Source organism: Hypoxylon trugodes (assembly GCF_022578975.1).
Source record: "Hypoxylon trugodes strain CBS 135444 unplaced genomic scaffold F4822scaffold_10, whole genome shotgun sequence".
In the NCBI taxonomy this organism is placed as follows: domain Eukaryota; kingdom Fungi; phylum Ascomycota; class Sordariomycetes; order Xylariales; family Hypoxylaceae; genus Hypoxylon; species Hypoxylon trugodes.
Window position 1 is genome coordinate 1,846,238 of NW_026250025.1, and position 27,959 is coordinate 1,874,196.

A 27,959-nucleotide genomic window follows, 5' to 3' on the forward strand; every position below is an offset into this window, starting at 1 on the left:
TTGACATAGGCGTTGCAGATAACTGTAAACCCATATTTTATTTGCCTAGCATCAAAGACTATTCCATTCAATACCGATGTAATCTGGATTTCCTGATAATTATGTCGAGTACGATCGACCGGACAGTGCGGTGTCTACATCTTACTCGATTTCGTGCATTAGAGGCTTCTTACATTGTGGAGCTTCTCGCCGGCGCTATTGTCTCGGAAAGAGTGTGGCTTGGGTCATACTGGACACGGAAAGTATCGTACAACCTGAGGGGGGTACGTCCTGGGATGCAGTGTATCGTGAGCAAAAAAAGAAAATCGAAAGCCGTTTGTATCATCTAATCCTGCGGTCGAAACCGGCGTAATAACAGAATTACATCATCTAGATTTTTGTCCTACACTGAAGTAGATTGTTACATGCGGGGTCTTCAAGAAACCTGGTAAACACATCCGTTACAATCCCCAGCCCTGCATCCACCGTGCCATATGTCCTTGATCGATCGGCGGCAGATTCGCTGCAGTCTGACTTGCACGTAGGAGATTCGCAACTTCGATCTTCGCTGCTTTTTGCTCATCCACCACCATTGTCTGTTTGTAAAAGTCCACGATCTTGGCGGCGGGGTTCTGAGGGATGATGTGGGGATCCTTGTCGCTTTTTTCAAGCCTGTCGATCCATTCAGAAGCGGATACGACATCCACAGACCCAATCGCTTTGAGCGCTGGGAGTAGCGCGCCCCAAGAGGTTATCGCGGGATTGACGACGTTGAATACTTGGAATTCTTCTGGCTTTTCGTGTTGTGAGGCATCGCATACGATCTCGGCGACTATGTCGCCCAACTTGTCGACAGGCACCCAATTCACTTCAAGGCTACCCAAAGACTCCGGGATAGCGCCAAGGAATTTGGAACTTAGAACTAGAGATGGTACCCATTCTGACATATTCCATATTCCTGTCCCTGAAGATGGGCCGCATACCTGACCAACTCGGAGCACCGAAGCCCTTCCTCCCAAGTGAGATGCATAATTGGCCAGAAGACGCTCGCAAACGTATTTCGATCGAGCATAACCCTGTTGAAGTAAGCCTCTAGCTTTCTCTGGGTGCAGAACTTCCTCTGGTATTGCTTCGCCATCTGCGCCTACGGTCGCTGGTGTCGCGGCAGTGATGCTAGACACGAACAGCACTGCGGGATTCTGCGGGCTATCAACCGCCAACTTAAGCAGACTCAGCAAGAATTGGAATTGCGGCTCGAAAGACTGGACGCTGAGAAGGAAGTTGACCGGATATGCGTTATGGATGACAGCTGTAGTCTCTTGCGAAAGCGACGCGTAGTCTCCATCTGAGAGCCCGAACTTTGGTTCTGTGGGCTTGATCTTGAAAAAGACAACGCGCTTATCGTCGACCAGCGAACTTGGCAGGCCTCGAGATTTAAGGGAGGCGGATTGTGACTTAGTGTCTCCATTTCGGTTAAGTAAGAATATTTTCTTCACGTCACTCTTAGCAAGAAGTGAAGCCAGAATGTGCGAGCCGAGGGAACCCGTTGATCCAGTCAGTAATACAACCTCACCATCGGATTTTCCTCCTGCTTTAAATGCATTGGGTTTTCCAAGCTTCTGAAGTTCGGCACCGTATTTCTCCAGTAATTTAATCGTCACATCATGGCTATCAGTAACTGCCTCACTCGATTGTCCGGTCGTAGATAGTAGTTGAGACAACTTCTCAGCTAGCTGTCGGATTGTCGGTGCGGTGTATAATAACTTATTGTTAACAAGGTGCACTTTCTCAGTCTCGACGCCGTATTTCCGCAACGCAGCTTTCAAACGCGCTAAGAGGACAAACGACGACAGAGAATCGAGGCCAAACGCAACGATATCGTCATCAACGCCAATATCACCACCTGCATTCTCATCAAGTAGAGTCTCCGAACATAACTCCTTTAAGAAAGGAATCAAATCCTTAGGCTCGATCGATGCAGGTAGGGGTATGCCACTAGTAAGCAAGCCTTCCTCAACCTCATCATACCGCCGATTGATTTCTACCTCGTAAGCCTGGATGGTCAACCTGCGTTGAATGGTACCCTTTCCAGCTCGTAGGAATGGCTTTTCTGGTGTCGCGAATAGAACCAATTCTTTCGGAAGTCGTCCGAATTTCGGCGCTTTCTTATTCGCTTCCTCGATAATCGGCCATATGTTGTCTAAGGATTGATCGTCTACCGGCTTGTTCAATTCGATCAACACACATAAGCGGAAACGGTGGGCGCCAGCTACTACGACGCCGATGACATCTGGATGCGAAGCGATGTCGTGTTCTATTTCCGAGGGATCCATCTTGAGACCGTTGGACATGGCAATCCAATTATCGGCCCGGCCTTTGTATACCCACCACTCATTTTTATCATCTATGGGTGAGAATAGATCGGAAGTGCGAAACTCCAGTTTCAAGTGGGGGTGCGTGTGGAAATAGGCGTGCACTCGGTTGATGAGATCGGTTCGGGGGTATACCAGCTCGTAAATTCCCGGTGCCACTTCCTCCATTCGCTGGCCTACGTCGACAAACTTGAACGAATTCCAGTGCGAGCTATCCCCTGAGGAAACGAAGCGCCCAATTCCACCTTCGGTACTAGCTAGAATAGGGAAGAGATGTGGTATCTTATTAGCTAGAATCTCCCCGCGGTTAGGATTTACAGGTCCGCCTGTGTAGCCAACACATTTAAGGCTGGCCAAGGCTTCCACTCCAAGGGGGTAATTAAGCATCGCTTCTAATATGGAAGGAGGCGTGGCAGTCGACGTGCACTTGCCATGCTGTAGAAGGAGTGTGTAATTTTCGGGAGTTAGCCGCACGCCCGGTACTGGGAGGACTATTGTGTTGTCGCAGTAAATGGAGCCCAGAGATGACCCCATACCACCAAACTAGAGATCTAGTTAGCTGTGCACGATCTCGAAGAATCACAGCAGAATCGTCATCATACGTGAGATAGTGGGAATGGAACAAGTATATTGTTCCCTTGGAAGAGATCGAACATCAGATTCGATCCATTCCTGTCGCTGTCCTTGACGTCAGGGTCAAGAAATGCAGGAATCGTAGTGAGGGCGGAGTTAGTCCAGTAGATGGGTTTAGGATGGCCTGATGTTCCTGACGTATGAAGACCCATGAATCGGGTATCTTTAACTTCATTATAAGATTTAAGGAAAGGATACTCTATCGCAACATCTTCACTCGTCAGCTCTTCGTAGGTTGGGGTCGCAACCTGTTCGATAGAGCCTCGTGTTGCCTCTAATAGAGGTCCTAACAGACCAGCCACTTCAGGGGCGTATAAAAGAGTCTTGGCTCCAACTGTTTGGAAGAATCGTTGGTTTGCTGGGATCTGATTGGCAAGTGATGGAAACAAAACCTGAAAAAAACTTCAGTCAAGATCATTCAAGGTTGCTGCAATGTCATCACTGAACGGTGGTTGGTAGATCTAAACGAGATATGGGGAAATCCACTAGCATGGGAGGGATCTGTTGCTTACACATTTCCTGGTCTTAACAGCTGCAATTACCCATATAAGATACCGGATATCGTTTGGGCCCATGTAGAGCACTTGATCATCAGCGATATTCTTGTGAAGATACCACGCGGCTCTGTTAGAGGCATTTTCCAAGTCAGAGAATGTCACGTTCCGGATTACACCTTCGACTCCAACTATACTGGCAAATGGCCTCGTTCTAGACTTCTGTCGTCTAATGATGTTAGGGAGCAGATTTTCGGTCGTCGCAAACATTTTTTCTATCTTTCCTGGTTCGACTGAAATGGACCTATTTCAACGTTGGAAAACTTCCGAGTTCTGAATATTGAACCAAGATATTCAGCTCTTAAAGGAGCTGATTAATGATAAAGAACATATTAACACCGAGGTCCCACCTAAGGCTCTCCCCACCTTGGGGGCCGAGACCCCCCTTACTTCCAAGACTGGGAATAACAAAGCTAACCGCATCTTGTATCGGGTATGAAGTAAGCTTAAATGTATTAGGTACGTATAAATGTTGTTTTTGGTTGTCTAAATAACATTTCTAGGTAGATACCTAAGTATGCATGGAGGTTTTGGCAGTACGACCTTATGCATTGGTGGAACCCGACGTCGTATTGATGAGACAGAAATGCAAAAAGACATATCACTTCATTCGTGGATTAGATATGACTAGTAATAGTCCTAAGAGTATACGCCATCTCTTATATTCTCTCGGCGAGTTTGTAGATCTCTCACATGCTGAAGACCAACCAAACGCTGCCGGCTACCGAATACAATGGTACATGCCTGATTGGGAGAATGGACAAAGACACGATGTGGGGGATGTAACCATTTCGAAGGCAATACCGAATAGGCAAAATGGGATAGAGGTCCTCACGGAGACAATAGACGCCCAAGATACCTAGGTGGGTAATGCATAGGTAGGTAAGTTAGGACCCATATACCTATAGGTACGTAGAGTGGATTTACTATATAAGTAGGAGGAGAGGAAACTCGAGAAGGTAGGCTGCTGATCAAGGTCAGGTATCTATCCGGGACTTTAGCACTTCCCTATAGTTTTTTCAAGATGAGCGAGACATATGTCACTGAGACAATCCATGGGGAGATCGTCAAAGATGGTGTAAGTGTATGATCCAAGATAAGGGGTCTAGCTAACACGAAACAGCCTATACAGGGCGTCAACGTCGACATCAAGAGACTCCGCGAAGCCATTCCCGCTCATTGTTTTCAACCTACTATCGCTCGGTCTCTTAGTTATGTTATTTCAGACCTCATCGTTTGGGGCAGCCTGCTTGCCGGTACCCTATGGCTAGAGCCCCAGCTTGAGTTTTGGCCAAGCCGCCTTCTCCGCTTCGTCGTGTATCCTTTCCTCGCCGGCCTCCCTCTTACTGGCGTTTGGGTAGTTGGACACGAATGTGGCCACGGAGCCTTCTCGAAATACAAGTCGGTGAACAATTTTGTCGGCTTCCTCGCCCATTCTTTCCTCCTATCCCCCTACTTTGCTTGGCAGTCGTCACACGGGAGACATCATCAATATGCGAACAACATGTCGACTGACCTAAATTACGTACCATTTTCCAAAATCGAATACAAGGAATCGTTCCGTAAGAAGGTCGACCTAGAACACATGGCAGAAGATGCTCCTGTAGTGGTCTTTCTTCGAATCGTACTCCAACAAATTCTTGGTTGGCCTTGGTACCTCCTGACACATATCACAGCCGGCCCCAACAGTTCTCCAAGAAAGTCTAGAGGATGGTGGGACAATAGCCACTTCCTACCAACTAGCTCCTTGTTTCGTCCCTCCGAAGGCTTGAATATTGTCCTGTCAGATCTTGGTATCCTTGGAATGAGCTACGTTCTCTATCTGGCCGGAGAGAAATATGGATCGTGGAATGTTGTTTGGGGATACGTTTTGCCATGGATGTGGGTGAACCACTGGATTGGTATGTTGTCTCACCTAGCGCTTATAGTATACTCCGGTGTGACTAATGCCCACCTTAGTGATGATTACCTACCTTCATCATACATCGCCTGACCTACCCAAATATAACCCCGAAAGCTGGACGTATCTTCGAGGAGCTCTTGCTACGGTCGATAGAGATCCCGGAGTTGTTTTGAAATACATGCTGCATCACATCATTGATCTCCATGTGATTCACCATCTATTCCCGTGAGTCTTGGTATCAGACGCCGCTTTAGTAAAAGTCCGCAATCACTTACATAAACCCCCCGCAGTCGTATCCCGCATTACTACGCCCAGGACGCCACCGACGCAATCAAGCCATTGCTTGGACCCCTTTACCACGTCGACAAACAGAATTATTGGCAGGCTCTCTGGGATGCATTTGTTATGTGTCAATGGGTTGAGCCCGACCCTGAGAAGACTCGACAAGCGGTATGAAACTCCAAGAAATAAGATATTGAAAAGGTTTCTGATATTCGTCGCAGAGAATCGATGCGGGTGAAGTTGCTGATGCTGCAGCCGCTGCTTCCGATGAGAAAGGGGTACTATGGTATCGTTCCGGAAGGATTCCACGGGTTGTTACAGTGATGCGCGGCTCTTAAACACACCCATACCTACACACACATACTTATGTGTGTGTGTGACAATAACCGTTCGAAACGTTTATGACAAGGACACAGCGTTGAACCTCGACAAGCCTTATCGGTATTATGACAAGAATACGCATTGTTAATAATGATGATCAAGTTTATGCCTCCCATTAGCAACCCTTTTCAAAGCACTTCATCAGATGTTCGATTCAAGGCACAATGTAACCCAACGTCGCATTCTAGCTAGAAATCTGCATGGAATCTGAGAAACCTTATTGCAACATACCACCCTTCGTGAGGTATTTTAATAATTACCTAGGTACACAAGATTCGCGACCTCGTTGTTGTACTACGTCTAGCTGCTGTGTACCTAACCATTCCCACCTCACCAATCAACTAAGTTGAACCACATAATTTTTTCATAGCAATTTATTCAGCTTTGTTGGTGGTCAGCTTAAAGCCTTACAACATACCACGAGTCGTTTCTTTAACGCTCACGGTAGATTAAGTCCCCATTCTTCGAAGGAAGACAAGAAATCCTTCGATACCACCCACCTAAAATGATTGCAACCAACTCCAATTTTTTCTTGGGCGTAATCCTTCGCCACGCACGTTGATCGTTGATTAGGGAAAGTATGCATATGCGGCACGAAGCATCCAGTCTTGCACGCCTTGTAATCAGACATGTATCGTTGTTAGGATTTTTCGGGGACAATCCAGCGACCAGTCAGCGGCGAGGTACACCTACCCAAGGTACCAAGAAACCATGCGCCACCACACAAAAATACTGAAGAGTCTGATTTGACGGTAGCGAGAGTGGATTTTCTGGTCCCTCTCTCTATGTAACACACCCGTCTCATCAGCTTCCCTTCTTGAGCAGCATTACGGGATGCCTGTCTGGCAGCCTGTTAGGTAGTATTCTCACCACGCGTTATGGACCAAATAAGAGCTTACGGGCCTATGGAATGATTCTTTTCCATTTTCCATAGACTAGTGGAAGTTCTTTTCACATGATTTCGAACTTTTCAACATATCCCATCGAGAAAGTGTGAGTTGTGAGTCGGGTGTTAGACGAAGAAAAAAAAAGGGAGAAAGAAAAAGGGCAATTCGACTTTAGCAAATCATCGCTGCCCGCTGCGGGCGTAATGCAAGATGTCTTTTCGGAATATTCCAGGCTTGCCGCCGCCCGATGGCATAGAGTCCAACTTCGTTAATCCACCGAACCGCAATGCCGAAGCGATGGCCGGTATCATCATATGTATTATTTTAACGTCGTCGGCGGTATTGATCCGTGCATATTCGAGGATCTTCTGTATGAAGATGGTCCGAATACAAGATAGTAATTACGCCTTTCCCGATGTTTTTCGGTTCACCGGCTAATGATTGAAACTAGTCCTCGCGCTTTTGGCTTTTGTATGTGGGATAACATGGAGGTGATCGAGACAACCGGCTGACGATAGGGTGTCAATAGGGAACTTACTTAGCATGCGTCTACATTCTATTCTGGTTTAAGAACCTCACGGGTTACTACGTTCATCAATGGGATGTTCCAGCAGTGAACCTACCTACGTTTCTTCATGTTCGTCCCCCCACTATCGATGTATTAAGCGCCCGGGATATTACGACTAACATAATTCGAAGATCATCTACCTTGGAATGGTGTTATACGAACTTACGATGTTGAACCTCAAGATATCGATTTTGACTGAGTGGATTCGGTTATTTGTACCCCACGGGACGAAGAACGCCTTCTATTGGACTTGCCTAGCCGTCTTAATCGTCAACGTGATGTACTATATGGCCTCGATTTTCTCCGTCAGCTTCAGCTGCAACCCTCGCGCCCAGTTATGTCATAAGTCATCGGTCGTCTTCATCTGCAGTGGTGTCATCAACCTCATATCGGACGTCATCATTTTGATTCTCCCGATCAAGACCATTTGGAACTTGCAACTATCTAAGAAGAAGAAGATGAGTATCTCGGTGGTCTTCGCTATTGGATTCTTGTATGAAAACCCCTCCGCTGTTCACTTCTGACAGTGATGCTAACATATCATTCACAGCTGCTGTGTAGCCGCAGTAGTCCGTTTAGCTACTGCGATAAATGCTTACATCTCCGAAGACAAGACATACACCCTATCGACCGTGGTTCTCTGGGTTTTTACCGAAGCAACATGCGCGTTCCTCGTTTTCTGCATCCCCACAGCACCGAAGGCCTTTAAGGGCAGCAAACTAGCGAAGCTATTATTCGGAAGTTCGGCGGATGCAAGTCAGAGCAAGAACGTCTCTGGTGGACAAGGTTCCCGTACGTGGCAAAGGAATGGCCGCATGGAGCTCTCGCCCTCAGGGAAGGGTTATATAAATAAAGGAGTGCAATTACAAAGTCTACACTCGATAAAAGGCGGGGCCTCGGAATCGAGTGAACAGTTACATGTGGCGGCGGGCGACAGAGTATAATAATTTTACGATTGACGATGACCGGAGAAGCGCGCGATATCGATCTATATAACGAAAACGTCATTTTACTTAGCGATAATGAATGAGGCATTTGGCCTCCTAGATGTATAGGTATTACATGTACTAATAACTACGTACACACAACCAAAAGATATCTTGGTCATAGAAGGTATCATGGAGGGGTTCAACAAGAGGGTCAAGCAATCACAGGCCCAATGTACTTAATACTTAGTCCATCACGATAGAAACAAAAACAATGCAAATACAAGTGCCGATAGCACATATTCGGAGCCCGAGGCCACCTGATTGCAGTCCTATGGTCTAAGTTGCGCAAAATTGCCTTGATTGCGAATGCTGCAACCCCTATAACGCACCTACTAGAAATAGCCTTAAAGTGCGAAGATCATGTCAAATGATGGATTAGATTATTTACGTAATCAGGCATCCATACATACTAGGATTAATAATTTAGCCTTCAGATTTTTAGTATTTCAGATCTTTCAGCTGAAATCTGAGGTCAGCACTTATAAAGTGTAGATCTCTAGGCAGAACATTTCACTGGATGACAGGCCAGCCGCCTACTATATATTACAGATTTGGTCGCTAATTCATACTATAATAGTGTTCTGTTAGGCAGGCTATACAATTATAATGCTTCCGATACTACCCATGTATTAATAAGAGGCATTCTTGGCGGTCCTTTTGATCACGAATGACCACCAACTTTGGCTGCTATCGAAATGTCCGAAGACCGTCGCACAACACAATTCGCAAAAGCCGAAAACAAACACCCCGTATAGATGAAGTGGGTAACTGTCTGTCCTTATACCCAAAGAGGTGTTATTTTCTTGATGGTTACATTTTAAATAAGAGTTACCAGGGACCTAGACAAGGACCTAGATTATGATAGCAGGGGATGCGGGATGATGCAAAACAGATAAGGTGTTGAAGAATCTGGTTACATCTCCCCTACTACGATCTATACCTAAAACAGCCATATTTCTGCCCACTCAGGACGGACTTTTTACGTGGTTTCGGTTCGTACCATCCAGCAAGAACGAGGGGAAAATGGGGGGTTCGACATGGGGGCGGTGTGCTTAAGATCCTAAAGAAAATCAGGGGGGTAATTGAATTGGGGGTGCGGACAAGACCGAAAGACTTACGCAGGACTTGTGGAGGAAAATGTAACGCATCAGATGCTAAAGAATCGGCTTCCAATCGGAATAAAGGGGCGAAATTCGGTATATAACTTCACGTAGTAAGTATACCTACCTAAGTACCTAGGTATGTAGGCATTGCTCGTTTAAAGTAACGTGCATCGTAGGAACTAACCAATAAGAAAATACTAGGACTTATAGAGTTATTGCGACGATACCTATCATCCTTCGTTGCCAAGGAGGCTTGATACGAATTGCGTTTACACTTCCAACATAATCGTCTTTATACCTAGAGAGGTATCTGCTAAGACTTTTCAAGACTCCTATAGTTGGTTGGTAGGTACCTTGCTGACCTAAACTAACCTTTCTTGAAGAAACGATGTTATACTGCTAATGTATAGACGCGGCGCCAGGTTCCTGGATTTTACCAACATTAAAAACCCAAGAACCAATTGCGATGTTGGGCGTGGTCAGCAGTATATTCTAGATTCTTTTCGGGCCTGGAAACCAAAACCAACAATAACGACATGTGTTCCAACAGAGGTCACATGCCGCTTTATAGCGGCCGACAATTCACCCGTATATACTACTCTTGTACCACAATCCCACCGTGTCGTTCGATATGGATTTCTGCACGTCGCCGACTATCATCTGCCGGTCGAATATCCTACAGGGGCCTGGATGTGTAGTAAAGATGTATGCGTCTCTCGGAGACAAGATAGTTGAAGTCTCCTATACTTCCACCAGATGTTCCACAATGTCAACGTGAGTTCGATTCGCCACGATCAGCCATGAACGTCTCCGAATCATTTGAACCCCTTGACAGGCTTGTCGACTACTTCTCTTCAACCCCCTGGTGTGCCCGTCTGCTTCAGGGGCCAGCGATTGTACCATTTTTGCCGGTCTCACGTGAAGATCCTAGCCAAGAACTTCCTGAAGGGTGCCCGCGATCGCAAGATCAGTTCTTCAAGCGCGTCCTCTATAACGACGAAGCCGTCCCTCATATTCTCGGGTTCTACCAAGACCCATTTTTGGACCCCGCAGGCGGACACCCCGACCTGCCGTTTGTGATCCGATCTATATCTCTCCTATGCGATCTCCGCCCCGGTCTAAGCGGGTTCAACGGGACAGTTCATGGCGGGTTCATCGGCGCTGCTATGGACCAAGCTATGGGAACCTTGATCTACCATAATTACGTCGTTAATAAAGACGCCAAAATAAAAGGTTTGCTTCCATCGTCGGCTGCAGATTTCACGAGAGTGGTTCATGCCACGGCAAGCATGGATGTACGTTATCGCCGACCACTACCGAGTCCACAAATCGTGATCGTAACAGCGACCCTGGATCGAGTGGAGGGAAGGAAAACGCATTTACGCGTATTCGTAAGGGGTAAAGAAGGGGAAGAATACGCCAGTTGCCATGGCACGTGGGTAGCGCTTTCAAGGGGGAAGCTTTAATCCTTCTGGGGTATATAATGCTAGCTTTGTCCCCCGACCAGCCTCGGGGTTATTGTTTCCATGTAACAATTATGCGTGGATAGCTGGGATAATGATCGGGCTTCTTGGGTTTTGTAGACGCCGAACGGGAATCCTACGATAGATTAGAGACAAGGGAGCCACGCTATTGACAAGGGGAGCAATTTTGTTATGTAGAACCAGCATAGTTGGAGAAAGGAAACTCATTTTAATCGAGTTGCCAGGGAGTGCTCCCTTGAACACGTTAGGTGATAAATCATAATCGATGTTGCTAATTGTCAAGTCTTTTAATTAGTACTTCAAGCACCGTGGTTTTTCGCGTCGGAAACGTACTGTAGTTTCTCTTTCGGAGTCCGGAGTCCGAAATTCGACATTGGCCAACATGATTATATGGAATCAGGGACAAACACAAGCATCCCTGAAGTCAAAGCGTGAATAACATCGAACAACCTTGAAGACCTAAACCTAATAGCAAAATCTAAACGGCAATCAATTTTGGCGTAAAGCTTGATACTCTAAATCTATTTTTATAATCGCGAATTAAGGTTGTTTCCGTCACGATGACAAAATCCAAATCTCAAATCCCAGTGTACCTCGGCAAGAAGCATAGACCACCTCCATAACAAGCTCTTTTTGCTTTTTAGATGAACAATGATTCCAATTAGATCGCATCATTCGTTACACAAGTGGCGTTCGATAAGAAACAGATTTGTCATTATCACCCCGCCAAAACGCCAAACGTCACCAATTTAGCTAGCATTAGATACCTAGGACCCGCCAACCACCACCAACCTCGTCGGATAGGACTCGATTTGATGTGGAATCATTCACAAAGAATTCCAAACCTCGACATCGCAACCGGGTGCAACGGTTAAATCGCACTATATAATCGAATATCCATCTCATGTCGGATTGCCTCTATCTCTTTAGCTATCTACCTACCTAGCATAGTAAATTCATGAGCAACAATTCCAACCCAACCTCCACCTCCACCAATTCCACCATTTTAATCGCAACCGCAATCGCACTAATCGCAGCAATGGCCTTCACAATGCCCGCCTTCGCAACACGCCTCTTCCGGCCCTTTACCTCAAGCACACGCTTAGGCATAACAGCCGACACCTCCGGCGGCTCCGCGACACAAATCCCCGAAGGCGCGGAGAAAGCTACGATCGCAGCGGGATGTTTCTGGGGCGTGGAGCATTTATACCGCAAGCACTTCGACGGGAAGGGATTATACGACGCGCGCGTAGGATACACCGGGGGCGATCTGAATAACCCGACATACCGCGCGGTGTGTACAGGATCAACTGGTCGTAAGTCCTCCCCTTTCTTCCCTCCCCTCCCCCCTTTCCCAAACCAATCTCTAACCCACGCTCTCACCCCAGACGCCGAAGCCCTACAAATCCACTACGACCCCTCCCGCCTCTCCTACCGTCAAATCCTCGAATTCTTCTACCGCCTGCACGACCCGACAACCGCCAACCGTCAAGGCCCGGACACAGGTCCTCAATACCGAAGCGGAATCTACTACCACGACACCACACAAGAAGCCATCGCGCGCGAGGTCACCCAACTGGCAAATGAACAGTGGTATAAAGGAGGAATAGTGACGGAGATCGCGCCGGCGGGACAATGGTGGGATGCTGAGGACTACCATCAGCAGTATTTGCATCATAACCCCGCGGGGTACGAGTGTCCAACGCATTTCTTGAGGACGTTTCCGCCGCTGCAGTGAGGTGGTTTGGTGAGATGTGGGGAGGTGATGTTGATTTGAGTCGAGTCGAGTGGGTTGGGAAGAAGCTTGAATTGGTTGGGATGGCTTGAGTTGAATTCGGTATAACTATGGTTGTTATAGTCAACGACTGCTAACACGATGATATATAAGTTCACGAAAACGGGCCAGGTATCGACTCCAAGATGGTCAGAAGTAGGCCATTACTTTGACGTGGTTGTAAATGGTTTAGATGATAAGCTGACAACGATTGAACGTCCTTTATTTTGGAAAACATTCGAATCCTAGCTAGTAGTTTTTCTACAACCGGGAATAATGCTATTGGTCGGAGAAAACGTTACTTATTTTCATTGCATTCAAAATTCTCGTCATCTCCAGAAAGCAAAAATTTCTTCCCTAACTCCGTAACACCTGCTCATGCATATGAATATCGCTATGTTGAAGTCAGAAGTCATTCAGGCAATAAGCCTATAAGCCATGCCGCCGTCAATGTCTCATCAGAATCATCATCAGTAATCTGCCTCCTCTAATGGATCCGGATCCTCTAACTTTCCTGTAGTTGGATTGCATGTATGCGCTGAGGACCAATTCACGAATTTGTCTCTTCCGTTGATTACCCGCTCACTCCACCCATAATTATGCATCCTCTCTAGATTCGATTCGGTGACTCGGGGACGATAGTCTAATCTCGACGATAAGTCTTCGAAGGTTTCGCATATATCTCCATGTGGAAAAGTTCGGTTATAATCCCTACATGGCCGTGCATCTCTGTGGCTGTCCCATTTCGAACAGAAGTCGAGCTTCCCCAAATCTAGCCATGTAGTTAAGATGAATCCCCAGCCGAAAGGTTCTGGCAAGGAGATAACATCGATACTGAAGTCCGTCGTGCATTTCTTACAACCTAGGACATCCCCAAGTAGTGCAGGTGTATCCATAGGATTCAGTTTATCACCGGAGGAGTTCCATTTCATTCTTTCGTAAACCATATGTCCTTCCTGCTCCGATACGTCGAGACGATCGTCACCGAAACACTCTGCTGTATGTGATTCACCTTCTTCCTCGGTATGCTTTCTCTTGCATAAGGGATTGATCAATTGGTCTACGAATGGTTTGAAGACTGAAATCCAGGACATGTGGTTGCATATCGTATATAGCCTCGGTGATGTCGTCGGTGGACTAGGACCAATCGGCAGCGGTTGTGTATGTTTAACCTGTTGTGAGAATAACCACAATCCCAACGCCGACTTGTCGATCGAAGCGACGACTTGCTGCCTTCGTAAAAGTAGATCTTCATTCCGATATCTCATTCGAAGGGAAACCTGGAGCATTATACCCTTTTGGTAAAACGTATGTGTATTGTTTACCTGTTGTAACAGGTGTTTGTAGTCGGCTCCATGGATACGGTATTTAGTGATGCTCCGTAGCAACTTCCTCGTCGCACGTGAAGGCATATGATGTTCCATAGACCAATCGGCACATCGGATAGCTTTATGAGGTGCATATGCGCGGTCTTTAAAGGTTACGAAGGGATCGTGAAGCTTCTTGCATTTATAGCAGTAAACCAAATCCAACAAGTCGTAATCCATAAGGCTAAGAAGCGTCCCGCGGATCTTAGTCTTGGACGAGTCCGCTTTCTTGACAAAGGCGTTTAGCATCTTATAGGAAGATTGCTGTTCCTCTGAGTCTGCGCCTAATAGTTCAAGCTTCTTGCATGAAGTCATGAAACGATTCATGAGTTCTTTGTTGACGAGGGCCAGTATCACAATATGGGCTGGACCTAGATAACTAGTTATGGTATCAAATAACTCTTGAGGAAGAAGTAATAAACCCGAAGTTTTCGGTTCGGATGAACTTGTCGTTGAGTGCACGATAGCATCGTTCGGTTCAGCTTCCAGAGTGCTGATGCTAGTGCTGTTATTGGTCAATGTGAGAATGCCGGGTTCCGCAGGGCTGACAGGGTTGCCAATAGATGACTGATCATCATTATCAGCCACCTCGTCAGGATCTGATACATCATCGTTATGGTTTTTGAGTCGTTTTATGGACAATTTTTTGATGACGTCTTTTAATCGCTGAGATTGTTTGAATCTAGAGCGGGCGTTACTTTTATGGTGGTTAGTATTTTGTTATGTCGGATGATTATATCGAGCCTCATTCTAAGCTGCGGTGAAGGTAAAACCCGCGCACAGGGAACCAGTTCGCAGCACTGGTCAGGCTCGGACATGGACAATTTAATGACATATGCAGGAAGCCGAAATGAGGGGTAGATACAAAAATGTTTGTAGATGAAGGCCAAAGCTGAATGAGGGTAGCTTACTTGAATATATGTTTGCCATTGAATGGAGACATGGAATGGCTCATGGCCACTGCGGAAGAAAGAGATCCAATTATCTAATTAGGAACCTTTTCGCCTCGCTAAACTCAATTAAACCTCAAAAATGGCAATGGATGAATGATAGGTAATTTATTGCGAGATTATCGTCTACTTGGTTGCGTCGGAGTATGTGTCTGCGAACCTGCGGGAAAGCGACAAATGACGAGCTACTTGATTATGGGTGTGTAACGAAGAAAAATGATGTCGAAAACGTCGAAAGTAGGTGAAGGTTTTCAAAGCGTTCGTTCTGTTGGAAAACCGGAATGGCAAATGGCAAGGAAGAAGATCAAGGCAAGGTAATTGCGACAAGGTCTTTAACCAATCCCCATTCATACATCTGTACAGTATGAAGTCGGGAAGGTAATGCAAGTAATTGATTGATTGAATTGAGGCGAGGCGAAGAAGAAAAAGATGCAGCAAGCTACTGTACCTAGAAATCCAAAAATCCGACAAGGGGGTCATATGCAGCCTCCCTCTCACCGAAGTTTTGGTTGGTCTTTCCCTATCTAGGCACTGTACTTTTTGAGTTACCCAAGCCAAGCACGTATAGTACAGTATATATGGGAAAGTGCTGGCTAGGCTGGGGAGAGCTGGGGAAAGAACTGGAGGAGTCATGAAAGAAAAGAAAGGGCCATTGTCGGACTTAGCGGGTACATTTTATGTACGTTTATTACTTTTTCCCTGCAGTACATCAATACATTATTACCTTTTTATCATTATTATTTCCTATTCAGGTCTCAGCCTCATAATTCTACGAGAAGAAAAACCGGGTAATCAGCTGAATTGCTTACTCCAACCGGGTTCCAGCCATCTATTTTACTAGGATAAGAAATACAAAAGGTTAGGTTATCCATAATGTGACTCGAAACGCTTCGAGTTTACACATGGTACGTAAAGAAACGGTTGGTTACGAATCTAGGCGAGGCTTTCCTCGTTTCCGCTGCGCATGTTCGATTAATCGGGGTCACCTGTGAGCGTCACGCCGCCCAATCATCGTAGCTATAACTTGTTACTCATCCAATTTACCGACCAGGTCTCCTTGGCGGTGGGCATTTGTGAAACAAATCAATGATCTGTCAAGCTCCTCTCCCTACTCATGTATAGTCGTCACTTCATCTCATAAATTAACCTAGGAATGTAACTAGGAAGAAGTTATACTAGTTACGTATGAGAAATCGAACTATTCTCAGCTATTTAGTATGAATCACGAAGGGATAGGGGATAGTTTCGGCTACTTTAATTCACTATTTTATTTGACTCATTTATACACTGTACAGCCTTAGACAATCTTAATGTTGTCCGGAGAGGAGAGTTGTCATTCTACCTCTGATATTTGAGATTAATCCACATGTTGGCAAGTCTCCTGCTTCAAGCCTGATTCCAAAGATTCATTCCACTTCTGACTGACTGCTTGCTTGCTATTGTGATGTCCCCATTACTACGTTAACTTTACTTCCTGCGATTTTGTTGCATCATCAAGATTTGAACCATCCTGATGAAGATGTTCAAGAAGTCCAACTCAAGCGAGATACTCTCGTTAACCGGGTCCTTCTTGATAATACCTCGCTCAGCCATACGGGCGTGGTATAGGATCTTCTGAACATCGTATAGGGTGAAACCACCGAAGACCGCTAGACCACCGTACAGCCAGATGTTCTCAGTGAAGGCCAATGTTCGGACGGCGGTAGCGGGGATAATAAGAGGAGCAAAACCAGAGACGGCAACGATAGCAGCACCAGCTAGAAGAGGTCCACCGATGTACATGTACTTCTCCTGCTTAGCAGTAGCGCCGACGAACGAGATAGATCCCATCATTGCGAGAGTGTAAAGACCGGCACGAGCGATCAAGGCACCGGGGGCGAAGGCGATAAGAGGGGCAATGAAAGCGGCTTGGGTGGCATTGAACGCAGTCCAGAGAGCATACTTGGGAACATAGCTGTTTGATGTTAGCTTTATATCAATTTCAAGAAACGAAAGTGGATAACTTACTTGTCAGGGTCAATAGCTCGGGTTCCAAGCATAGTACCGAAGCTGAGAGCCAAACCACCAATAGCCACAACCCATGGGCTTGTTACCATCAATCTGTAGACAAAACCGCTCTGAACCATTTGTCGCGCAGTAAGACCGATAATACCAATACCAAGACCAGTGTGTAGGAAAGTCGAGTTTAAGTAAGATCGCTCAAATGCGGGCATGCCGCCATCTTCTCGTGTTTCGCGGTTGAAGACAGCGTTAATTGCGATGAGTGTACCACCGAAAATTGCGCCACCCGTTAAGAGTCGACGGACCATAGATCCCGAGTCTTGTTGGGCGGTAGCCGTCTGTTGCGTATATTTCCTCGTCGATTGCGCAAATGCATTTTTCGGTGCTGTTCGTAGTAGCGTCGATGCGACGATGGGTCGTGATGTGAAGAAGTTGTTGGATTGCTTGGTGGCGGATTGATGGAATGCTCGGATGGGAGTTGTGGATCGGAAAGAGGTTTTCGTAAGCTCTGGCAACCTAGATGCTAGGCGCGCAGGCCCTTGGCGGACCGTAATGGTGAATGACATTGTCGCACGATAATCAGGTAAACGATATGAGGGTCGACAAAAGAAATCGTGAGGTCGAACTAATTGGCGTTATGTAGTTGAAGAAGAAGAAATAATGTAAAACGATGACGCCGGTTTGACGTACGGCTGAAATTGAAAGGTTGCTGATGTAATAGCCCACCTATTACTGGGTAAAAAGAGAAGTGGAGGCGGAGAATGCACTGGAAAGTGCCGACTAATTTCTTGTGTCACCTTGGGAACTTTCTTAACTCCGGAAATTCCGATATCCGGTGTCACTGCCACGGATCTAGCGACTTTGTTTCCTTCCCTTAATATACTTTACAGAATGGCTATTATTATTGGGACAAACAAACTAAACATCATACAACTTCTTAATCACGGAGCACCAATCCACTCCCCAGCACTGGCTTGATAAGACCTATGGGATACAAATATCAAAGCAAATTCGAACTGTTCCGGATTCTTCGGGCTTCCGAGCTGAAAGCTAGACAATGCTCCGGTTTGAATGTGTCGGGATGTAGATACAAAAACGAATCCCGCGCACACTTGTCCGGTATCAATATCACTCGAGTTGCGTAGCCGTACACTAGGAACGAATTGCCTAGGTACTCACCATCGGTGGTGTATCCATATCGTGAAAACTGAATCACTCAAATGCCTAACATGGTTGACGACGCTACCGCAGAGGGTTGAGACGTGTTGTTTCTCGATGCAACGCATCCTAGCCTCAATTGACCTATTCTCGCATCAGTCCCATTTTCCTCCCCATAGTCCAATTACGTATGATTACGGATCAACATGGCACGAATCACAAGATATGGGGACCGGGGGACCTTTAGGACCAAGGCTGAGATTCCCACGGGTCTAAGGTCTTCATCGATGAGGCACGAGTTCACGATGCCATCGACAGACGCCCAAAGAACACGCACCACGCCATGACCCTGAAGACGCGCCGAGCCGCCAAGCAGGATGCTCAATAGGCCGTAACGGAACTATGAAGTTCGCTTAGGCCTGTTCGAATAACTGGCCCTATCACGAATTAGACGAAAACATACGTCTACTTGCACCAGATCTTCCCGTATTGCGTACTGATGGTAAAGGAACGCGTCCAGCAACTACACCAGTTGCTTGTCGAACGTGACGATCCCGGACCAGCCGTGACTGTAACCCACCTACTTGCATTGACTCTTCAGATCCCGGCAGTCACATCTATTGGCCACATTGAGTTCGACACCGATGAGCCGTTGCAGAATTCCGAATTGCCGGGCTAGTTGGCCAACAGGCTATCGTCGTCATCGGATTCGAGCGATAATATGATGCGGCCATTTGGCAACCGATTCCTCTACACACTTTGTATTATGCCGGGATGGCCCTGGCGCAGACAAGAGGGCAGAAAGGATCCCGTGGGATGCACTTAGAACAGGACGTGACCCCTTTATAATCTTTCTGGGGTTTACGCGAGTCTAGGTGTCGACTCGCTGCCTAGCAAGCGATGGCCCAGGACTTCAAAGTGAGGTTACGCGACGCAGCCAACGCCTTATATACTAGATATTCGGGGTACGCGTTAAATTAGAATAAGGCCGACCGAGTGTGACGCGGCGACCACAGCAACATGAATTAACGACTGAAGAATTAGGAACGGTCCAGGACTGGTTCGAGCGACCCGGGATCGCGCGGGAGATAGATGCCAGAACCCAGAGGAATCGGAACTGGTGACACGCTTGATGAAAACCCCTATCGTATTGGAGACTGGATGTGGGAATACTTCCCGCTTAGAACGGATACTACCATTGAAGTCCATCGACGTATGAGGCCCGAACAAAACCCATTGGACAAGTCGAGATTTCCGAAGCCGCAGCCACGATGGAGGGGTCCCTTTGAAATCATGGCAATTGTCTCAGAGGTGTCGGTGAGGGTTGTTGATCCCCTGACGAGACGAAGACCGCGGAAGGTGCACATAGACAGTGTTAAGGACTGAGAGAACTGATGGAGGAGAATGTTGCCTTACGCCTGCGACCGACCCGTAATGATCCGGGACCAGTGGCCCGCTCCCCCTATTTGCGGCAGATCATCCCGGTCAGTTCGTGACTAGTACCCGAAAGCATGCATCATTCCTTTGGTAGCAAACAATTTTACCCAACCCCTTTACACTTGCCCCCGAACCCGTCAAATTTTCGTTGGTTACTGAAGTTGAAGGACGTTCAGATTGTTAACCGTGATCCCTATCGATTACGTTAAGTTCCACCCAGAAGGCCGCTTGTACCGCGTGCAGCGTCTCCGTCAGCTTCTGCTTGACCGGGACGATCCCGACCTAGCCATAACGATCGCGCATAATCACAGCCTGATGACCGACCAGATCTCAACCGTGATCCCTATAGGAACTATGTAACTCGAAGTACCCATTTACTTATTTTATGAGTTGTGGCTAAGCAAAATTGAGAAGTCCGCCGAAGACCTTGAAACCAGCACAGGGAAATGCATACCAATCAGGATTTTGACGAATATAGAAATATTGTCATATAGCTTAGGCTAGGCTGCTATGATTCCATCCCTCAACCGAGCCGATAATCGCAATTGAACAAGACATACGTATCCCACACAAATTCATTGGTAAGGTTTAGAGATATGTGAGAAGGATTGAGGCTATGAGGTTGATCCCTAACAACCACCAGTCGTTTCAAATGTATCATGCAATAACATGCTGATTTACTGGGTCCATGATGTAGATGTTTACTTTATTCGGTTGTGATATGTCGGGAATGTAGTCCTTCGTCTTCAATCACTCATTTATCATGTAACCTCCTTGCGGAGATAATATGGGGTACCGATGTGACGGGTCTGTCCGAGTCCCGGGCGCGGCTGGATATATCAATCAACGTCAATTTTGAAAGAGACATTTATCATATTTTTATCTACAGTTATTGCTCTTGTTTTCCGTTATCTTATAATTAGGCGTCATCAATCAGTCTTGGTAACATTCTCATTTTCGATCATTTGCACATTATTCGCATCTTTGGACCTTTTATCGTTAGCTCTTCAAGCAGCAAAATGCGCGCCTCCAGCGGACTCGCCTTAGTGGCTCTTATGGATACTGCGGTATTCGCTGTTCCGAATCAGGTTCCCATGGTTAACATAAAGCCGGTAAAGCAGGCTATGCTGAGTGACCTGAAGGAATCAACTCTCTTACCGACTGGCTGTTTTTGTGCGGGTGGTTCATTGTGCTGTCGCATACAAGACGATACAGATTGCAGCTATGGTGTCTGTGGTATAGGTGCTTGAACAATCCTCTAGCAGACGAAAAGTCCGCCGCGAATCGTTATAGCGCACTTCTAAGCGCTATATGGTACGCCAACGATCCCAGTTTCGTCAGAACCCTGCCTCCGCCCCCGCGATGTTCCCCCGACGTGAAAGTGGCGCTGTTCAGGTGTATTATCCAGCAACAATCTCGCTACAGCAGCTAAGACATATACCCCGGTCCTAGCAATTTTAGCGATCTAATGGCCTAAAATCGGGAGCCTAGACTTCCTAAATTGGGTGCTGTACCAGATGGCGACATTGTCCTTATCCGCGTATAAAATACGCTATGGATCAACTGAAGGAATTGGAAAGGAGTTTAAGGCCAGCAAGGATAACCCCGGGGGGTCTATTGTATCATCGTCATCGTTTTCGTATCATCGATCGAATCGAATTAGGAAATAGAAAGGTTCACAAATCTCGAGGCGCTTTGTGTCTATTTTCGCGGGACTCATGTATTGGTGCGGATATGAGAACTCGTATCTGGATTAGGTGTTATTCAACTCGCTGTAACTATGAAGATGAAGTAGTAATGCTTGAAGCACCGGGGATATGGATTTGTTACATCATGAAGCATAGTCGCCGTCTGGGATATTCTACCTTCCTGTTTAATGTCCTTCTATTTACATTCTAGAAAGTCAACGTAGCTTCGCAGTTTTGTCATCATTACCTGTCTACAACCCCGCGAATTGGACCCTGTCTTGGGACTCATATGTTGAGAATAGTGTCGAAAAACATAAGTCACATCGTGATTCAATCCGGAATACACTCATTCAGGAACACGAGAAAACCTATATTCAAATAAATAATACTACATCAGCATGGATTACCTACGCGCCCACTAAGCACTTACGCGCAACACCTTCAAGTTGAAGCGGGACGATGGTGGGGGAAAGAGACGCTAGAATTCTTCTCGAAGCCCAGCAGAACATCCCCTCCGAAACCTCTTGGCCGTGGGTACCGTAACGTGGTAATTCCTCCCAATTCGCAAGGTTTCAGAAGACACGGGATTCAATAATGGTAACATGTAGCTGTAGCAGGGGGCGAAGGAATGGTGCCTGTGAATCATGATGTAACCCGACAGATCGCCAGCCAAGACTTGATCAAGGATCCCTATTACAGTAATTTTTAGAAGTTACCTATTCCTGGGCGTTTGTTGGTGGTACTACCTATGCGAAAACGAACATTCACAAAGCAATCCTCGGTGATCGGATTAGAATGTTGTACAAGCCTCCGATGATAGCTTCGGACTGTTAGAGAGTAATACCCGATTGCTTCGTAACGTTGGAACATCTGATTCTGTCTCCATGGTTGACAAATCTTATAGGATTCCACTCAACTGACATAGCCGACTAACAACGCTAAGTCTATGAAGAGTTATTATTGCTCTCTTGTACCTGATAGGATTCTTGTTCCACGTGGGTTCGTACAATACGCTACTGTAGTCGCTATGATATTGACTTGATCCTTCAATGACCGAGAGACGAAGAGGACCTTTAGGCAACTTCAAAGCTTCCCGTCTCACCCGCGGCCCGCTTGTACTTATTCTTGTAAAACGACTTGTAAAAATAGCTTTAGAAGAAAAAAAATCTAGTCTATTGAAATCCTAATGCCAACCTGAGCATTTACCTGTTAAGTCAAGGACTGTTGGTTGTTCTTAAGGCTTAATAGGTACTTAGGTATGAATAGCGAGACCACTCGGGGGTGCAACTTTTGCCGCTTAAGCACAGAGGCTCCAAATATTGAAATGTTCAGAGAAACATTACCAATATTAGTAGACCCTATTATAATCTGCTGACTACTATAATGGGACTATTCTGCGAGGAGTAAGAAAGGTTGTGTTGACCGCAAAGCTTTTCTCATCTCATACCTAATACTCTAGGTATCTCTAAGTACCAAGGTATTTAATACGTAAGTCTTCATCGTGGGGCTGACAAGAGCTTTAGGTGTTTAGATAGTCGCTCTTAAATCATCCCGAAAGATCCTTAACCTTGCCGAAATTGTAATGACGGATTTCTAATCGTAGGTACTATCGCGTTCTTCGTACCAAAAGCGCTCTAAGCTATTAGCAGAAGAGTGGATGATATTTCGTGGATCTTGGATGTTATGACTGGTAACACCCCTGACAAAGAAAGCCGTGGACCCCTACTGCTACTAAACTTAGTAACTAAGCTCTCCAAAAGACGGTTCCTTCAGTGGTTCCTTCAGAGGAGATATCCGTGCGTGGGTAAGGGTGAATTACCAGGGACCTTCATGCGCCCCGTGCAGAAGCTTCTCTCATACAAGCGTACGATCTCCAAATCTACCGCATCATTATCATGAAAGACATGGCCCTAGCCTACCTAGGATAAGGACGAAACAAGACGAATAGCGGCAGGCAGAGTCGATGAAGAGACGGGTCCCACACTCCACTTACATTTCGGGAGAGATCTGCATCAGCTCGGCGTTGTGTCTCAGACTCTCGTCATTTTTTGGCCCGACGGCCTCGACACACACAGCTTTTTTTCGATGGTGTCACCACGCCTGTCATACCTCACTCTCCAGTACGGCTCACTATCAATACCTACCCACACCGACAACCAGGACGGATCAAGATCTATCTAACCAAGGCTGCGGCTTTCTGCAGCTGTAAGCGTGATAGGTTGCATACAACAAAGAGACGACCGTCTCGCATAGATGCATGCCATAATCTAGACTCTCCGTGTCGAGAGGAAGTTTTTTTATTATTATGCTCCTAGGGCTAGCTTTTCTACCTTGAACGTTTGTTATTGCTGGTTGTTGTTATTGTTCTTGTTTGTTGTAGTCCTAGTCAGCTTCACCCCTGAAAGGACGTATAATCCAATTCCAGGATAATCCGAATGATCCTCTTAATTCTTACCTCCACCATCCATTCCTACGTACTTTACGTGGGCGCACTGTCATTTCGAACCGACGTTTTCTGTTTCTCTCTCCGCCGAAAAGTGTCCCTCCCTTTTTCGCTAAATGATTGCGCCTCGTCGATGCTTGGCGTATTGAATTGATAACCACGAATTTTGGATTCTCCGCGCAATCATTGTGCGCCTTTCCGTTCTCTCCGACTTCTTTTCTTATCCTTGAGGGGTTAATTGAGCTTCGAAAAAAGGGCTTAATTACAACTTACCAGGTATGCGATTAATCTATGAGTTTCCAACGGGGCGGTGCGATTCGCCCCCAGGTCGCATTGCGAAAGAAAAATAACAATAAAAATAAGATGGAAAAAAAAAGAAAAAGAAAATACAGTAGCATAAACTAATCGAATTGCGCCCGCAGTCAGCGTCAGCTTTAGAAAATATTACCGTTAACAACCTCCACGAGCCGCACGCACCCTTTCTCCTACCCAGAGCACGCGACTACGCTTAACGCCATGTATTTCCATTCCCCGGCCTGATATTCTACCCTATCCCCTCCAAATATCTCCAAGAGGCACGAGTCGAGTAGGCTTTGTACAATCCTACTAATGACGCCGTGTGTTTCTTAGCGCCAGAAGCTCGACCTCATAGACGTCCCAGTTCCGACATATGCTCTAGCTCCCGTGCTTCCGCTCTAGTTTTAACCAAGATCGACATTCTCCACATGACAGATTAAAGGTTGGCATAAGGGAGAAAAGAAACACACCCCTAATAACCTGCACCCCGTCTTTTTGGCGCTGTTGCTGCATGGGGAACCCGCGATTTGTCGGCAGGCTATAGCATGAACCGGTTCCTTGCCTAAAGTGTCAGACGAAGCTTTCCCCTCATATTAGGAGAGGAGAGGAGAAGATAGACCCAAGGGCGAATCTCAAGGCTTTCGCAATATCCCGTGAAACCAAGGCGGAAGGGCCGAATACCATTTCCTCGGGAATCTGCAAAAAAAGAACTGGGCTTTATAAGAGGTATTCAACATATTAGGTCACCCCCCCTCGCCGCCAGGGTTCGCGAAGTAGACCATGAGGCGGAATAGAGTCCCGCACTCTCCGCCTTCGCCCTATAGGGCCCTGGCCCACCATCCGGCTAATGGCCAGCCCCCGGATTCCGTATCCTTGATTAGGTCATTCAACAGCGAGACAAACCCGACCCGGCCGATACGTCCTTCCCCGCTTACGGCTTCGACTATCCCTGATATGCCACTCGATCTATTAGATAGGATGAGGTCCTTTCCGCTCTTCATGTCGGCTCCCGAGGAGTTTCTCGTAGCGATTGGGAGACATTTAAGGCCGCAGGTTCACGCTGCACACGATCATATCTTAACCGAGGGAGACGAGGCAAAGGCTATGTATTGGTTGGTTCGGGGTGTCGTAGGGGTTACCTCGCGTGACGGTGAGGCTGTATATGCCGAACTAAAACCAGGTGCTTTCTTCGGTGAGATAGGTGTACTTATGGATATGCCTCGAACAGCGACCATTGTGGCCCGGACGAAATGTCTTCTTCTCATCCTTAAGAAGGAAGACCTCCGTTTGGAATTACCGAAATTTCCTGATATGGAGAAGGCAATTCGAGAAGAGGCTCATGAACGTTTAACTATTCTCAACAAGAAGCGTCAGGAAAGCGGACATAGTCTTAAGGTCGCGAAGGCGTCGATGACGGCTCGAGAGGCTGCCCCTGGTGAAGTTTCTACCGGTGAAATCGGCGTTATCAAAGAAGGATTCGTAGTAAACACGAAAAAGAGGAAATCACCGAGTCCAGGAGGAATCGAAGATCCAACTGCGGGTAGTGCATTAGGAAGTGGTCTCGTGAATGTGCGACAAACGCTTAGAGAGCTCCCACTATTCTCGACATTACCTCCTGATATACTTCATTTTCTCGGAATGAGTGCACAACCCAAAACTTATTCTCCATTTACAGATATAATACGACAAGGAACTGCTGGAAATGAGATTTTCTTTATCGTACGCGGCGAAGTCGAGGTGATCTACGAGGTACCGAAAGGGCAACAAGAGAAGAGAATAACGCGTTCGTCACAGATAAGACCTCGTCTAAGACAAGGACAATATTTTGGAGAAGTCGCAAGCTTGGGATTATCACTTCGACGTACTGCAACTGTACGATCAATTACGGCCGTGGAATGTCTAATGATAAGCGGTGAGGCTCTAGATGAATTATGGAAGCGGTGTCCACCGGATATCAAAAAACAGGTTGAAGATACGGCAAGGACACGCATCAGACCGAAGGACGAGGATATTGAGATGAAAGATGCGGGTCCAATAGAAACACATTTTAGAACGCCAGTAACACCCATACGACCTACACCACCACAAGTCACATTTACCACACCTTCGATACCCGCTTCCCCAGTCAAAGACGAGTCAGATCAATTAGAACCCAAGGACCCAGATCCCTATCTTAGTGTCGATATGGAGAATCTAAGGAACCGACGACGAGGATCGCTCGCTCCACCAACACCCCCACCAACCGATTCTCCAGGTACACCTATGCATAAGGGTTTGCGTTTGCGTACGACCGATATCTTCACGCCAACAAAATTCCCTATTTTGACGATGTCCCCGGATGTAGAAGCGCCAGCGAAGAAGATAAAAACACTGCCCACTCGGCCACATCTTAACCAAGAACCCGAACCTCTTTTTCCTGACGATATTCTAGTTACGATATTTCAATTCCTCGACCTAGCGGAGCTTCTCCGCATGAGAGTACTCTCATCAAACGTGCGCAAACTACTTATGGAATCACCAAAATTATGTAACTACGTAGATCTCACGCCCTACAACCGCATGGTAACCGACGACATTCTCGTGCACATACTCGCTCCCTTCCTCAACACAAGACCAATATCAATAGATCTCAGCAACTGCTTCCACATAACCGACGAAGGGTTCTCCGCCCTATGGAAGACCTGCGGGAAGAACATCAAAATCTGGCGTATGAAATCCGTCTGGGACGTCTCAGCAAACCAAATCCTAGATATGAGCGAAAACGCCAAGGACCTGGAAGAAGTAGACTGGAGCAACTGTCGCAAAGTCGGGGACAATTTACTAGCCCGGGTAGTAGGATGGGTGATCCCAGACCATCCCCCACCGACCGCGAAACAAGTCGTAATTTCCAACTCCGCAGCAGCAGCCCGTTTGCGCGCACAGCAGCACAAACAACAGACTATGGTTCTCCCACCCCCTGGAACCGTAATCGGGTGTCCCAAGCTTAAGAGGCTGAATCTGTCGTATTGCAAACATATCACGGATCGCTCGATGGCGCATATGGCAGCACACGCATCGAATCGCTTACAATCCCTATCGCTAACGCGCTGTACTTCGATTACAGATGCCGGGTTCCAGAGCTGGGCCCCGTTTCGCTTTGTCAATTTGTCGTATTTGTGTCTGGCGGATTGCACGTACCTATCTGATAACGCGGTCGTGGCGTTGGTGCATGCTGCGAAATCGCTTACGCATCTGGATTTATCGTTTTGCTGTGCACTTTCGGATACTGCGACGGAAGTTGTTGCGCTGGGCTTGCCACAGTTACGAGAGCTCAAGATGGCGTTTTGTGGAAGTGCGGTTAGTGATAATAGTCTTGCATCTGTTGCTCTGCATCTCAACGACCTCGAGCGGTTGAGTGTGCGCGGGTGTGTACGTGTTACAGCTGCCGGAATTGAGAGTGTTCTTGATGGATGCGCGAATTTGTCTTGGGCTGATATTAGTCAATGTCGAAATTTAGAAGCTTGGGTTCGGGGTGGAGGTGTTGGACGTTGGGGTTATGATGAGAGAGCCGGGACTAGGGATAGTAGCCCTGCGCAAGAGGAGTTTTCGTCGCCCGGGAAGAGAAATTCGCTTTCTCCTCGATTAGAACGTCGTCCGAGATCAGGAGTTGCGTTTGTGGTTGAAAAGGGTGCAGGTGGTCTACGTTGAAGTGGAAAGGTGGTTCGAACAA

The 27,959-nt window shown here is 46.8% G+C and overlaps 9 protein-coding genes across 9 annotated transcripts; 6 read left to right on the plus strand and 3 right to left on the minus strand.

Moving 5' to 3' along the window:
* Window positions 1-384: 384 nt before the first annotated feature.
* F4822DRAFT_64821 (uncharacterized protein) lies at window positions 385-3,903 on the minus strand. The gene is made up of 3 exons (XM_051463804.1): window positions 3,497-3,903; window positions 2,954-3,376; window positions 385-2,894 (listed from the first exon to the last, which is right to left on the minus strand). Exons 1-3 carry the CDS (start codon window positions 3,746-3,748, stop codon window positions 441-443), a joined length of 3,129 nt encoding a protein of 1,042 aa, XP_051310029.1. The 5' UTR covers window positions 3,749-3,903; the 3' UTR covers window positions 385-440.
* A 216-nt stretch (window positions 3,904-4,119) lies between these two features.
* On the plus strand, window positions 4,120-6,302 carry F4822DRAFT_64780 (fatty acid desaturase-domain-containing protein). The gene is made up of 6 exons (XM_051463803.1): window positions 4,120-4,446; window positions 4,520-4,616; window positions 4,662-5,439; window positions 5,498-5,666; window positions 5,732-5,891; window positions 5,945-6,302. Exons 2-6 carry the CDS (start codon window positions 4,563-4,565, stop codon window positions 6,059-6,061), a joined length of 1,278 nt encoding a protein of 425 aa, XP_051310030.1. The 5' UTR covers window positions 4,120-4,446; window positions 4,520-4,562; the 3' UTR covers window positions 6,062-6,302.
* A 666-nt stretch (window positions 6,303-6,968) lies between these two features.
* On the plus strand, window positions 6,969-8,706 carry F4822DRAFT_64765 (uncharacterized protein). Its single transcript, XM_051463802.1, has 5 exons — window positions 6,969-7,388; window positions 7,443-7,462; window positions 7,521-7,628; window positions 7,691-8,052; window positions 8,110-8,706. The coding sequence occupies exons 1-5, from the start codon at window positions 7,202-7,204 to the stop codon at window positions 8,501-8,503; spliced, it is 1,071 nt and encodes a 356-aa protein (XP_051310031.1). The 5' UTR covers window positions 6,969-7,201; the 3' UTR covers window positions 8,504-8,706.
* Window positions 8,707-9,619: 913 nt separating this feature from the next.
* Window positions 9,620-11,152, plus strand: F4822DRAFT_64942 (HotDog domain-containing protein). Its single transcript, XM_051463806.1, has 3 exons — window positions 9,620-9,787; window positions 9,843-10,425; window positions 10,487-11,152. The coding sequence occupies exons 2-3, from the start codon at window positions 10,283-10,285 to the stop codon at window positions 11,115-11,117; spliced, it is 774 nt and encodes a 257-aa protein (XP_051310032.1). The 5' UTR covers window positions 9,620-9,787; window positions 9,843-10,282; the 3' UTR covers window positions 11,118-11,152.
* A 656-nt stretch (window positions 11,153-11,808) lies between these two features.
* Window positions 11,809-13,196, plus strand: F4822DRAFT_64971 (PMSR-domain-containing protein). Its single transcript, XM_051463808.1, has 2 exons — window positions 11,809-12,451; window positions 12,524-13,196. The coding sequence occupies exons 1-2, from the start codon at window positions 12,094-12,096 to the stop codon at window positions 12,871-12,873; spliced, it is 708 nt and encodes a 235-aa protein (XP_051310033.1). The 5' UTR covers window positions 11,809-12,093; the 3' UTR covers window positions 12,874-13,196.
* On the minus strand, window positions 13,127-15,925 carry F4822DRAFT_64968 (uncharacterized protein). The gene is made up of 2 exons (XM_051463807.1): window positions 15,188-15,925; window positions 13,127-14,973 (listed from the first exon to the last, which is right to left on the minus strand). The coding sequence occupies exons 1-2, from the start codon at window positions 15,229-15,231 to the stop codon at window positions 13,380-13,382; spliced, it is 1,638 nt and encodes a 545-aa protein (XP_051310034.1). The 5' UTR covers window positions 15,232-15,925; the 3' UTR covers window positions 13,127-13,379.
* A 125-nt stretch (window positions 15,926-16,050) lies between these two features.
* F4822DRAFT_419197 (inhibitor of apoptosis-promoting Bax1-domain-containing protein) lies at window positions 16,051-17,947 on the minus strand. Its single transcript, XM_051459589.1, has 2 exons — window positions 17,234-17,947; window positions 16,051-17,180 (listed from the first exon to the last, which is right to left on the minus strand). The coding sequence occupies exons 1-2, from the start codon at window positions 17,791-17,793 to the stop codon at window positions 16,694-16,696; spliced, it is 1,047 nt and encodes a 348-aa protein (XP_051310035.1). The 5' UTR covers window positions 17,794-17,947; the 3' UTR covers window positions 16,051-16,693.
* Window positions 17,948-20,841: 2,894 nt separating this feature from the next.
* On the plus strand, window positions 20,842-21,254 carry F4822DRAFT_434200 (uncharacterized protein; the record flags this gene model as incomplete). Its single annotated transcript, XM_051461967.1, has 2 exons — window positions 20,842-21,004; window positions 21,085-21,254. 2 exons carry the CDS (start codon window positions 20,842-20,844, stop codon window positions 21,252-21,254), a joined length of 333 nt encoding a protein of 110 aa, XP_051310036.1.
* Window positions 21,255-25,030: 3,776 nt separating this feature from the next.
* Window positions 25,031-27,937, plus strand: F4822DRAFT_438821 (RNI-like protein; the record flags this gene model as incomplete). Its single annotated transcript, XM_051462565.1, has 2 exons — window positions 25,031-27,782; window positions 27,876-27,937. 2 exons carry the CDS (start codon window positions 25,031-25,033, stop codon window positions 27,935-27,937), a joined length of 2,814 nt encoding a protein of 937 aa, XP_051310037.1.
* Between the last annotated feature and the right edge of the window lie 22 nt (window positions 27,938-27,959).